The sequence below is a fragment of the Epinephelus lanceolatus genome, chromosome 12 (assembly GCF_041903045.1).
Source record: "Epinephelus lanceolatus isolate andai-2023 chromosome 12, ASM4190304v1, whole genome shotgun sequence".
NCBI lineage: Eukaryota > Metazoa > Chordata > Actinopteri > Perciformes > Serranidae > Epinephelus > Epinephelus lanceolatus.
Window position 1 is genome coordinate 26275392 of NC_135745.1, and position 14616 is coordinate 26290007.

General features: G+C 40.2%; 1 protein-coding gene across 1 annotated transcript in view; it reads right to left on the minus strand.

The window, feature by feature from the left end:
- Nucleotides 1–14616, minus strand: part of LOC117271591 (carboxyl-terminal PDZ ligand of neuronal nitric oxide synthase protein-like) — a 37100-nt gene that overhangs the window by 14440 nt on the left and 8044 nt on the right. Inside the window, exons 3-7 of the mRNA XM_033649871.2 lie at nt 12786–12878; nt 12629–12687; nt 12432–12540; nt 5450–5579; nt 4938–5065 (exon numbers count right to left, since the gene is read on the minus strand). Of these exons, the coding sequence (XP_033505762.1) occupies nt 4938–5065; nt 5450–5579; nt 12432–12540; nt 12629–12687; nt 12786–12878 (519 nt within the window). The remainder of the gene's footprint in view (nt 1–4937; nt 5066–5449; nt 5580–12431; nt 12541–12628; nt 12688–12785; nt 12879–14616) is intronic.

Genomic DNA, 14616 nt, shown 5'->3' on the forward strand with positions numbered 1-14616 from the left:
GTTCAAATATGAGAAAAAAAAGTCCCTGGCTGTTATGTAATTTGAGTTTCCCTTCAATTTTCTCAAAACCTGTGCAGTAAAATAAATTAAAACATTTCATGGTCACATTGTCGGAGTCAGCCTGAAAATGGTGAGATTGAACATTTCAGCAAACATCTGATGGAAAAGATTTTTTCATTTGATTTATCAGTGTTTAAAGATGAGGACGTTTTCAATGTTATAAAAATAATTGGAGCTGACTTCCCTGTACAGCCCTGACTCAGCATTAGAGCTGAAACAAATAGCTGAATAATTAATTAGTTGGTGAACAGAACTGTAATTGATTAATCGTTTAAAGGAAGACTCCGATCATTTAGTATTTTGCATGGGGGACCACCTTTCTGCAGAAGAGACAATATCCTGACTTTTAGTCCTTATAGTGTGGGTCAAACTCCAAAAATACTGCATCCGGCACTTCCCATAATGCAACCTGATAACATCTTTCATTAGACCGTCCCTGCCTGGTAAACTCCACATCCTCCGTTTGTAAAACAATGTGTACTCTTCAAGCCTGAGCGGCGATAACCCTGATGACATCATGATGACATTATTTGGGTTATTTGATTAAATTTGGGAGCGCTCCTTCCACATCCACAGATGACATTATACAACTGTGTGAGTAGTGCGCCTCATGATGAGTAAAAAAACATTTGATGTCATTATCAGAATCTCGTTTAATCTGGACAGACAGTCTCAAAACTTATAAGAGGGGCCTCCGCAATGCCAGAGCAAACTATTACTCAGCATTAATAGAAGAAAACAAGAACAACCCCAGGTTTCTTTTCAGCACTGTAGCCAGGCTGACTGAGAGTCAAAGCTCTATTGAGCCTTGTATTCCTTTAGCCCTTAGCAGTAATGATTTTATGAGCTTTTTTAATGACAAAATTCTAACTATTAGAGGCAAAATTCATGACCTCCTGCCCTCAGATGGCAGGCCTACCTATCTAACCTCAAACACAGCTGTAGAATCTAATATATATTTAGATTGCTTCTCCCCAATTTCTCTTCAAGAATTGACCGCAGTGATTTCTTCATCTAAATCATCAACGTGTCTCTTAGACCCCATCCCAACTAGGCTACTTAAGGAGGTCTTTCCTTTAGTTAACACTCATATATTAGATATGATCAATATATCCCTATTAACAGGCTATGTACCACAGTCTTTTAAGGTAGCTGTAATTAAACCTCTCCTAAAAAAGCCCACCCTGGATCCAGAGGTGTTAGCCAACTATAGACCAATATCTAATCTTCCCTTTATGTCAAAGATCCTTGAGAAAGTAGTCGCAGACCAGCTGTGTGATTTTCTCCAGGATAATAATTTATTTGAGGAATTTCAGTCAGGATTTAGAGTGCATCATAGCACTGAGACAGCTCTAGTTAAAATTACAAATGACCTTCTGATTGCTTCAGACAAAGGACTCGTCTCTGTTCTTGTTTTATTAGATCTTAGTGCGGCGTTTGACACAATTGACCATCAAATTCTACTGCAGAGACTGGATCACTTAATTGGCCTAAAAGGTTCAGCACTAAGCTGGTTTAAATCTTATTTATCTGATCGTTTTCAATTTGTTGACGTTCGTAATGAATCATCCTTACGTACCAAAGTTTGTTTTGGAGTTCCGCAAGGTTCTGTGCTCGGACCAATCCTATTTACTCTATATATGCTTCCTTTAGGTAACATCATTAGAAATCACTCTATAAATTTCCATTGTTATGCGGATGATACACAGTTGTATTTATCGATGAAGCCAGAAGAAAGTAATCAATTAACTAAACTCCATAACTGCCTTAAAGACATAAAAAATTGGATGAGCACCAATTTCCTGATGTTAAATTCAGACAAAACTGAAGTTATTGTTCTTGGCCCCAAACAACTCAGAGACTCTTTATCTGATGACATAGTTTCTCTAGATGGCATTGCTCTGGCCTCTAGCACTACCGTAAGAAACCTCGGAGTAATATTTGATCAAGATTTGTCTTTTAATTCTCATTTAAAGCAAACCTCACGGACTGCATTTTTTCATCTGCGTAATATTGCGAAAATTAGGCCTATCCTGACCCAAAAAGATGCAGAAAAATTGGTCCACGCTTTTGTTACCTCAAGGCTGGATTACTGTAACTCTCTATTATCAGGTAGCTCTAGTAAGTCCTTAAAAACTCTCCAGCTAATTCAGAATGCAGCAGCACGTGTACTAACAGGAACTAAGAAACGAGATCATATTTCTCCTGTTTTAGCTTCTCTGCACTGGCTCCCTGTAAAATCCAGAATTGAATTTAAAATTCTACTGTTAACTTATAAAGCTCTAAATGGTCAAGCTCCGTCATATCTTAGAGAGCTCATTGTGCCTTATTATCCCACCAGAACACTGAGCTCTGAGAACGCAGGGTTACTCGTGGTCCCTAAAGTCTCCAAAAGCAGATCAGGAGCCAGAGCCTTCAGCTATCAGGCTCCTCTCCTGTGGAATCATCTTCCTGTTACGGTCCGGGAGGCAGACACCGTCTCCACATTTAAGACTAGACTTAAGACTTTCCTCTTTGATAAAGCTTATAGTTAGGGCTGGCTCAGGCTTGTCCTGTACCAGCCCCTAGTTAGGCTGACTTAGGCCTAGTCTGCCGGAGGACCCCCTATAATACACCGGGCTCCCCCCTCTCTCTCTCTCTCTCTCTCTCTCTCTCTCTCTCTCTCTCTCTCTCTCTCATCCTATTACTGCATCTTGCTAACTCGGCCATTCTGGATGTCACTAACTCGGCTTCTTCTCCGGAGCCTTTGTGCTCCACTGTCTCTCAGATTAACTCATATCGCAGCGGTGCCTGGACAGTGTGACGTGTGTGGTTGTGCTGCTGCCGTGGTCCTGCCAGATGCCTCCTGCTGCTGCTGCCATCATTAGTCATTAGTCATACTTCTACTGTTATTATACACATATGACTATTGTCACACAAGTATACTGTCAGATATTAATACATACTTTCAACATATTGTACCACAGTAGCCAGAACTATAACTATAATATTATTACTTTCATTAATGTTGTTGTAACCTACTGTCATTACCTGCATCTCTCTCTCTCTCTCTCTCTCTCTCTCTCTGTCTCATTGTGTCATATGGATTACTGTTAATTTATTATGTTGATCTGTTCTGTACGACATCTATTGCACGTCTGTCCGTCCTGGAAGAGGGATCCCTCCTCAGTTGCTCTTCCTGAGGTTTCTACCCTTTTTTTTCCCTGTTAAAGGGTTTTTTTGGGGGGAGTTTTTCCTTATCCGCTGTGAGGGTCTTAAGGACAGAGGGATGTCGTATGCTGTAAAGCCCTGTGAGGCAAATTGTGATTTGTGATATTGGGCTTTATAAATAAAATTGAATTGAAATTGAATTGAATTATTTAAACTTCATTTTTTTAAACAAAGATGTTAACAATTCACAGGTTGTTTCCTCCTTACGACGGATATTGAGGGGAAAAAAATCGAGAATAAAGTCATATTATTGCGAGAAAAAAGTTGTAATTCAGTGAATATAGACTCATACTATTTCAAGCAAAAAAAAACTTAAAAATAATATGTCAACTAAGTCTAAAAATAATAAACCAACATAATAAATAAACCTCCGATTTCCCCAGGTTGGAGACGACCCCTGGTCTCGAGGGAGAAAGTCCTGTGCTTTAACCACTCATCCACGGTGACTCCTTTCTATGCGGACTTTGTCACTCTTTGTAGTGTATACCAGGGGTCTGCAACCTTTACTATTAAATGAGCCATTTTTGACCAAAAAATAATAATTAAAAAAAATCTGTGTGGAGCCGCAAAACATATTTTAGGCCTTTAACAAAGGTAAAACATCGTAGTAAGCCTAAATGAGCCTTTACTAACAGTCTAAATGTTCATTTGTGTTTACCACAAGGTGACTTATGATTTTGTGGAACTTTAACTTTGCAGAGCTGTACTAAATGCTCCACTAAATTCTCTATTTTATTCCGAGACTTATACTTTTTTGGATTTGGCATCCATAGCTAACCAGCTAGGAACACTCTAGACTCGCCACGGCCATCGAGGTTTAGCAAAATTTTTTGAAGGAGAAGGTGCGAGGCAGTAGATGTATCTCTCACATTTTAGTTGCTTAAAATTAGTATTGTGGCCTCACATTTTTACAATTGGAGAATGTAAAAAAACTTCTTTAGGCCTACAGCATTGATATATAAAAATTTAAATGTTAAAAAAAATAGCCATTATTTATTTCCATGTAAAAGCCACAGGGATTTTTTTTTGTTTTTCTTGTAAATTTGAGAAATGAGTTTATTCACATAATATGACTTTTTTTTCCTGAAATAGTGCTTTATTCTCATGAAACTGTGACTTAATACATGTAATATTAAATTTTTTCTCAGTATTACAACTTTATCCTCGTAATATTATGACTTTATTCTTGAAATCTCAATTTCTTTTTCCTCACTGTGGACCTATTTCTCTATTGTTCTTCTCAAATTTGAATATTTGCTGTTATTTAGTCTTCTGTGAAAGTAAATTAAAGATTTTTGGCTTTTGGACTGTTGGTTGTACAAAACAAGTGATTTGAAAAGGTTTTTTTTTAGTGTTTGGGGTATAGTGCCCCCTCACGATACCCCAAACACTAAAAAAAAAAACCTCTTGATACTGTCGAGACCATATGATTCATTTATTAATTGACAACATAAATGTCAGATTAACTGGTAAGAAAGATGTGTTAGTTGCAGCTTTGTATTTTAGCTGCTGTGTGACACAGAGAGGAGCCATAAGCATCCATAAATTGCACTTTGCAGGGTTGGCTTCGCCTCTGCGGGGTTTACAAAACCTCTGGTGTTCCTAATGGAGTGAGAAAATAGTGTGGCTTTTATGAGTGATGTTGAAACTATCAAGGACTCCTGTACCTTCTCGGTTTTACCAGGGTCCTCGTCCTTTTTGCTTTTCTCCAGGTCAGAAGAAGAGACGCACTCAATGCTCTCCTCAGTAGTGGCTTCAAGGTCGGTCTCCTCTGACAATGCAAACCTCTTCTTTGCTGCAGAGAGACCAGACACATGAAAGGAGGAACGTTCATGCAGTTTGTACTTTGAGCTTTATAATCCACAACATATCTAGAGGCAGTGACAGTGGCAGCAGCCAGAGAGATGGAAGAAGCCCACACACAAGCAAGGTCTTTGATCAATGGCTGGCCTGGCTCATCAAAACACATCTGCAGCTGCAGCAGGGCAAGCCGCTGAGAAAAAATTATCGGCAGTGGTGGATAATGACATCTTTACTCTGGGTTTTTGTTTGTGAGAGAGGAAGAGGAGGCCTGGGGAGTTTGTGTGCAAGACGAAGGAGAACGGGAAGGAGAGAGACGGGAGGGAGAAGAGGGCAGGATTTGTGGAAGCAATTTTGTGTATGTGTGTGTGTGAGTCACCTGGCACTGCCTCTGATTCTTCCGCCTTCCCTTCCTCATCCTCCTGGTCATCGCTTTTCTGCTGCAGGGTCAGCTGGTGACACACATCGAATGCCTGACCCACCGTCCGCACAATCCTCATGGCTTGAGACTGTGGGAGGACACAGAGGAAAAGTGCGTTTGTGTGTGTGTGTGTTGAGAGCAGGGGCGGGGGGAGCAGCAGCAGGAGCCCGGCGAGGGAGGATGCAAAAACGAAGGGGCACAGTAGGGGAGAAAATGAGGTGCCAGAAGAGTTGCACAGGAAGAACGGTGGATAGATGAGTGAGTGTGTGCGTGAAGAGAAAGAAGATGAGAAATAGTATCTGGGCGAACACATGGGCAGAACGGGAGGTGAAAAATGAAGACAGAGGGAAACAGGAGGCGAGATAGAGACCAAATTAAAGTCAGAAGATATTACGAGCGCGGAGCATCACCTGTTCGTCCTTGTCTATCTGCTCTGCATACATTCTGCTGTCACGGTGATGGATTGGTCTATTTCAGAGGCGAGTAACTTTGAATGCAGAGGGAGTGAAGATAAAGTTTGTTGTTATTGCAGGAGGCTCAGCAGGTGTGTCAGCATCATCAGGTCATCTATCAGGAACAGTTTCACTTGCAATAAATCAAAAATGAGCAAACTTTTCCTTTTAAATTACACAAAACCCACCTTTTCCCAAAATGTATTGATTTTTGATCAATTTATTTTATAGTTTGCCTTTCTAGTATGGCTTTAATTTAACTTATTAAGTTGATGGTTGAATAATTGTTTAAAAGGACAGCTCATCCCCAAATCAAAAATACACATTTTCCCTCTTACCTGTAGTGCTATTTATGAATCTAGAGTTTTACCGTGAGTTGCAGAGTGTTGGAGATATCGACCAGGGTCCATTTTTGAAAACCCACATCCGCCCATATCTGTAAAGCTCAGTACCAGAACTGAATCGTTACCCGTCATCATGTCTGCCTGTTAATAAAGTCCTGCGACCTGACCCGCACCGGTGATTACACACACAGGTTACAGTCACTCACATTAATCTGGGTTCTCCGTTCTTTAATTACGAATCCAGCGGAGGAGACGTCTCTTTCACTGGCTGCGCTCAATGCTGGGATGTCGAAAACATTCCGTGCAATCACTGCCAAGTTAGGAAACCTTTAACATGCTCCTTCCCCCGCCATAAAACCTCCAAAGGATCCTCACTGGGTGTCTTAAGCTTGATAGAGGCTGCCACGTCATTCTCGGGCTGCAAAATTTCATCGCTGGAGTCCTCCACTTTGGTGACGAATGTGATGACGGGGTCAAAGGTTTGACTTGTATTATTGACTTTCAATGAAAGGTTTTGTGTCTTGATAATAGTGATTGAGATGTAAAAAATTACATGTATACTGCACTTCTTTTTATTCGTTTTATTCTTAAAAATAAAAATATATTTTTGTTCTCACCTGCTGCCCAGCCACCCGCATTTGTGAATTTATATGTAAATATATTTTGACCTGTTACACAGCTTTTGCGGGCACCCGACCCAGTGCAGAACTCTCATATCGACTATAGATAGACTAGATAGCACACCCAAAAAAATACATTTGAAAAACTCAACAGAAATCATGACCCAGTTACTCAAGGTAATCCACAGACCTTGTTGTGAGCAGTTTATGTAGGAACTATTTTCTTTTAACTACATCCACCAACCAAATTACTGCACAGAAGGAAGCATGCATCTACTCACGTTCAAGACACTCATGCTGGTGACAGTGCGAGATATAAACATTAATGGCATCCTCCTGGGCTGAGCTGTAATGTTAGCTAGCTCAGTGGTGCTAGGTGAGCTAGCAGTAGATGCACGCCTCCTTCTGTATGGTGATACAGTTGGTGGGTGTAGTTCGGTAGAAGAAAATAGTTCCTACATGAAACTGCTCACTGAAAATGTGTGCTGATTGGCTGGGTTGGATGGGGCTTGGGCTGTGTTTTTTTTTTTTTTTTTTTTTTACGTAATATTTATTTAAAATGTAAATCCAACATATATTACAGATATTATATATGGGGATGAGTCATGATTTTCGAATTTCGAATAGTCGTTTTAATTTTGAAAAAATCGATTTTTTTTTTAATGCGACTATTACTATTTGCCGTCTTATTTCCCCCTTTATTTGACATGCAATTCAGCTCCTAACCGCACGAGGGCAGTATAGGATTGTTACAGCGGTGTGAGATGGGCTACCAGCTAGTTTGATGAGAGAGCAGGGAGCTTCTCTGGTGGGGAAATACATTGTGGGGAGTCAACGATACATTGAGCTGGTGTGCCCCAGGCATTAGAAGCCAACTAGTGCTTTTTGGGGGCCTGCCGGCTTAGTCAGGATGGGGCTCTGTATTTTATGTGATGATCTCTGAGGTTTTCAAATGTAGTTTTTTGGCACTTTGAGCACCACAAGCCGAGTGTCATCTAGTTCCATTATACTGAAGAGAAGGCAGATGGCTGATATCTCCAACACTCAGCAACTCACACCAAAACAATTTATATTAATTAACAGCACTACAGATAAGAGGGAAAATATGTATTTTTGATTTTGGGGTGAACTGTCCCTTTTAAATCATTTCTCAGCAACTGTGAATGTTTGCTGCTTCGCTTTGTCTTATGTTATAGTCAACTAATTATCTTTGTGCCGCTGGTCAGACAAAATAAATGATTTGAATCTGTGGGCACTGTGACTATTGATCAGTGATGAAAATAATTTCCAGTTGCAGCCCTAATGTGTTTTTCCTATTATCTAAAAAGGCTTTTAAAAGTTATACAAATCAGGTTATCAATATTGTTATTACAAAAAGTAAATATTCATTTTTATACCGGTTTAAACAAGGTCATCAGTGTTTCTTAAGCTGAGCACACAGGCAGGGAGATTCAATATGGCCTTAGAGACACTGGCACTTCTCTGATTTCAAGGTTTCTTCTCTCCCCTAAAGCCCTCATATGCAGTCTAGTGGCGGCTTCCTAAATCCACTGGAATTAAGCTTTATCCACCGTGTCCTTCCTCAATCTCGCTAAAGGTGTGTTTTTGTATTTTTTGTTTTTTTTATATTGAATGGTGGAAGCAAGAGTTGAAATAAATGTGTTGTCACCTGCCTCTGGAGGATAATCCTGCCTCATTTAGTCAATATGTCAAGGTAACTCAAGCCTGAAAGCATTTCAATAAAGTGAAATAGCCCCAAAAATAACACAGGAATAAAGTCCTGAAATTGATTATTGTGCTCCATCAATAGAGAAAAAATCATTTTGGTTTTAAAATTGTCAGGTTAAACTACCAACCCTCCCAAGGCCAAACACAAAAGGCTGCGTTGATGCACTGAGCTGACATCTAAGCCCTGCTGGGCTGCAACATGCCGTGATGAAAATAAATCAAATCTCTCCTTATCAGCTGGTCCATCTCCTCCTACTCAGCACACATGCTTGGTCTGCAGCACCCAGATAAGGCTCAGTGGCCCCGGGGAGGGAGTCAGGCACCACTTTCCGTGTCCCTGACAATGTTGTGGGTGTTAGTTCGGCAGTGGTGAAAATGTCTTTAAGCCCAGAGTGAAAAAGCCCCTCTTCTTTTCTCTTCACACCAAGATGATTAGTATTCAGCTTCACTAAGTCACTGTCAGTCTGGTATCCATGGTGAAGGAATGAGAGTCAACCTCACTGATGCTCTGTCTTTGTCATGGAGGAAAAAAATGCCTCTGCTTGATATGCAGATATGTGGAGATGCATTTTAGCACAATACATGATGGATCTGACTCAGATTAATTGGCCATATGTGACATCCGACAGGACAATACATCATTGAGACAACAGGCATAATATCATCATTATGTGCAGAGCAAAACAAAACAACTGACTGGGTCATAGTTGTTTACAGTTGAAGTCGGAGATGTTCTGCACTTTTGTTTAAGTCAACAAAATCCACAATAATACTAAAACCAACAATGTGATTGTCCGTCTCTTAATACTCTTTCTGCATCCTCTTTGGTTGCACTCACCACCAAACACAGTCATCGCCAATGAAGTTTGACATTTTGAGAAGCATGCTTATGATTTATTCTTGAGAGTTAAATTGGAAGATTGATTGTGCCATGGTCATGAAATCCCTGGAAAAGTTATGAAATTAGAGACCTGTTGTCCAGGCCTGGAAATGGTCTGGAATCAAGAGAATGTTTTGGAAAAGTTTTGAAGATACACTTTATGGATATTGTTTTGGAGGGGTGTGCCATATCATCACATTCACAATAGTACTGGTATAGTTTTTAATATGACATGAAAAATTCTTGTTGTGATACTCGCATTATTTCGACTTGTTGACATGTTGACATCATACTGTTACCCACGGCAACAACAAGCATGGCCGAAAGCAAAATGATTACAGACTCCACGGTGGATCCAAAAAGAGGAGCAGCTTCAGTAGTGTGGAATAAACTGTGGCGTCCTGAATGTTTTATGAACAGCCCTGAACTTCTCAGACTCTTTTAGTGACTTACCGCTCAGAGGGAACTCATTCAGCGGCTCCTCTGGCAGCAGCACAGCGTCTCTCCCTCAACTCTCTTGCTGTGCGCGGTGTCGTTAAGTCATTTTGTCATAAACCTTTGGTAATGTAAACCTACGTGACGCTCACAGCTCGACAAAAAAAAAAAAACTCCATATATGTGAATGTGTGATAGTTGTGGTATCGTAACAGCCTGTCACAGGTTACAGCGTGATGATTAGAGGAGAAATGGCAGAGCATAAAGGTCCAGGTGGAAAAAACAACAACTCAATCATTTAGGATTTTACTATAAGAAGGAAATCACCTGTTGATTTATATATATAGATCCCAGGGGACACTTCTGTATTTGAGAGCTGTTAACATGTAATTTGTGGTAGATTGTATTCAGTTGTACTATTGATATTGTATATAGAGTGGTTAGCTTAGCTTAGCACAAAGAATGCAAACAGTGGAAAACAGCTAGCCTGTCCAAAAGGTGACAAAATCGTGTTGCAAGCACATCTAAAGCTTAATTATAATTTAAAGCTCCCACCCCTGACATGTTTTAAAGTATGTTTATTCTGTGTTGCCAGATCAAGCAAGAGTGTGTTGCTGGGTCTTAAAAAAAGTAAATTTTCTCCTTATTTGTGTCTCTGAAAAATGCCATTTTAGTTTCAGAATGTTCAGAACATATGGGGCTCCTGAAAACTGGGTCCACCATTTACTTCAGTGACTACGTGCCAAAGAATTGGTTGTACTCTGTGCCCACGTTCACTTTTCCCAGTGGAATGAATAGACTTGGGACCATAGCAAATTTGCTTAAGGGGCAGGGCAGTGGCTAAAACCGCTGTGACACAGATACAGGAAATGAATCTAAAGTGAGCCCTCTGGGTTTATTAATGGTCTCTCATCTAGCTTGACCGGTGTTGAATCTCAGATTTTAGAGAAGAGCTCAGGTGCCGCCCCCCTCAGTAGAGGAATGTTAAAACACCTCTCTAATGACAAACTTTGACACAAGTCAGTTAAGCCAAGGTCAGTCAAGGTCAGACATTTTACAGGACAACAGAAACATTTTTGAGTGGAGGGGGACTTCACTGTAAATATAATTTCCTAAAAAAGCTGGGCACTGTAGTTTTTAGAAAACATTACTTGGAGAGTAGGCGACTATTTTCAGTCAAAGATTTGGTGGTGTAGTGAGTTCTGAGGTGATGTTAAGATGTACGTGGTATTGTCTCAAAATAAACTACAGTGCCCATGTTTATCGTAATGACAGAGCATGTCACTCAGTGCAGCAGTGTGACTCATTGATGAGTTTTTAATAGTGTGTGGATAATAATGGAGGTCTAGATAAAGAGGAATAAAATGCATCAGGCTTCAGCTACACAGACAAATCCGTATTCATCAGCTCATTATTTCTTTTGGACTTTAAATTGGGTTTGTTGACAATATTAAAAAATGTAATATCACCAGACTTATTTGTTAAAAGAATACTTCACTCACAAAATGATTGTTTGTACATCAATTACTCACCCTGTGTTATGTTGAATTCATAAGTAAGCCTCCAGTGAATGAAGAATCCAAAAATGGAAATCATGGGCGACTGCAGCAAAACTATATCAAAGCACCCGTTTACTAACTCTCACACAACTTGGGCAGTATAATCCAAGTCTCATTTATCCAGTTGTATGTTTAGTACTTTCCAAACACATGCACTGTTGCTATTAAAAACTGACTGAAAGTGAAACTTATCTATGCTCTCTGACTCCATGGACAAAACCAGTAATTTCACATTACTGAACACGGGAGCCGCTGGTTTACCACTGCCTTAATCTGTTAGTTAGTTAATTTGTGTTAATCTGTGACTTTGGTGTTTTAAAGGGTTAAATTGGATTTAGGATGGCCACACAATACAACACACACTAAACACAGATCGAGGCAGCGGTGGACCAGCAGTGAAATTACTGGTTTTGTCCATGGAGTCTGGCTTTGAAGAGAGTATAGTGTAGATAAGTTTCTGTTGTGTTTCCACCAAATGCAATTAGAATTTTCGCGTCGTGTTACTACAAGTTTGAACGCCAGAATATTTTATGTTGACTCGCATCATACGTGCATGAAATCCCTCAATCGATGAATTGATTCTAATCGCGTCTTTACGTTGACTTTACATGTAATTCACTCGCGGTAGTTGTTTCACATGTGCCCCATGTGAACACTACATTAAAGTTTAGTTCTCTGAAGAAAAGGGCTGTCTGTTTGGGAAGTACTGAGTATACGACTGAATAAATGAGACTTGGATTATATGACTTCCGTTCATCAAGAGTTTTCTTTGTTTTTGGATTCTTCGTTCGCTGTGGAAGCATGCGAGGAAAAAAAAAGTTTTCCTCACAATTTCAACAACAGGGTGAGTAATAGATATACAAATGATCATTTTGTGTGGGATGTATGTAAATATTTTCAGTTAATCAGGAAGTGAACCTACTTTCCTCTTCGACTTGAACACGTTGCAGCGGAAAATGTTGCTCTGTCCATCTCTCGCTATGTAACTGAAGATCTTCAAGTCTTGGGCATCATGTGAGACGTAGAAGATCCTGTCAAAAGGAAGATGATACATATTATTTCATTGGGTTGGTTACAAGCTGCTTGGTTTGGTGTCCTTCTTTTTGATTTAAAACCTACCTGTAAATGGGATCCTGTGTCACCAGGATCGTGTTCTCATCCCATGACCACCCTTTTCTCTGTAACAACACAAACCATATTAGGTTGACATTGACAAATTGTTACTGAGGAGACAATAAGATCTAATTCAAATGGTGTCACATTTTAAAGGACTGACCTTCCTCTTCTTGCGCAAAATGACTTTGACAGAATCAGTGGACACGACAATGTTGACCTTCTTCTTCTTAATATTTTTCAGCTTGAATTCATACTGTGAAGGAAAAATTAAATTAACATTCAAGGTTGGCAAAAAAGTAATCCAAAAGTTAATTCAAACCAAATTGATTATTATGCTACAAGGTGTGACCAGCATTTAAAATCACACGGGCCCGCTGAGATGGAGCTCTTTACACAAGATAAATGATATATTGGAATAGTGGGAAGAGATCATGCAGACAGAAAGATATTTTTGACAATCTTCTTTTCTTCTGGAAAATGTGAGATTGAGTAAACACTGTCAGTTTCTGTTTCTGGGAGCTGTTTAAGCTTTCAAAGGCAGACTTCCCAGAGGGAGGCAGACATGTGTGGGACACTTTCATCCCTCTCCGTGATTAATGCTCGAGCCTGCACCCTCTGCCTCCACTGCAGGCTCACACTCCAAATATCAGGGCCCAGAGATCTAAGAACAACCAGGATTTATATGAAATAACGTGCCTTGCTTTGAAAACACAACGTCCACCATCAGATGATTAATTGATCAGATGGAGTTCTGTGGAATCGTCTCTGTGAACGGGCTGTCGCTCCCTCTGCGCTGACAGGCTTAGCAGATATTCTCTGTCATCTTTCCTTTGGTTTGTGTAAAAATAACAACCCAGCGGCGTTTTTTATTTTTGGCAGGATTGGAACTGTCCTCTCACTCTTGTATTGACACTTCAGAATAAAAATAATGTCACAAGATGTAAAGAAAAGGTATCATTGTTACCGACATGAAAAGTCATATCCGGTGAATCTTAGCCCTGATGAATCTGGAGCAGTTTGTCCCGTGTCACATCCAGCAGAAAAACACCTCATTAGAGGACTGAACGGGCCCTTATTCCTTCTCATATGCTCTTATCTGTTTTATAATTTGTCTTTCGGACTGGGGGAACTTTCATAGCTCTGAGTAGGGCTGCCCCCTAATAGTCGACCAAATGTTAGGCGACCAGAAAGGTCATTAGTCAACAAAATGTCATTGGTCGCTTAGTTGCAGAAAAAAACACCCCACGAAACTCTATTAGGAGCTGCGCCTTGTCAAAATAAATCAAACCCTATATGACTGGACCATGTGGGAATTTAATTTGAAAGGACAGACACAGGAAGTGGCCATGCTCAGCAGTCAGACAGGAGTCACGTTACAAACCAATCACAGCCGACAGATATCTTTCTCTTCTGTAAATATTCAGTCTGATAAATACGGAAAAGTTGATCATGTTAGTGCAGGGCTACCCAGAGCTTTACATCTGTCCTACAGACAATAGGCCTACACACTTATAAACAGCGCCTGGAAGAAGATCAGCTCTGCACTAAGGATTTCAAGCAAATAGGTTACACGATGCTTGTTAAGGTTGCTTAGTGATGACAATTGGTCGACTAGGACAATTCTCATATAGGGGCAGCCCTAGTTCTGAGAACCCCCGTTGTTGTTGTTGTGTCTGCACTGCAAGATCCAGGAATGATCTTAGTTTTTAGAACGCCATTTTGACGGACTTTATAAGCTCCTGTTTCAGAGTAGGTACTCCCATAGCATAAGAGGGACCATGAGTGAAGTAAGTGTACGATGAGTGGTCGAACACAGCCAATGCAGCACTGGCAACCACCACTTTTAAATAACCTGTTAGCTGTGTGAACAACAAAAAAATGGACTGACAATGAAGTCCAGGCTTTACTGAGCATATATGGAAATCAAACACAATTGCGACTCGTCAAAGCCAAAGTGATGCTGTTCTGGCCGTCCATCTCTGACACAGCAT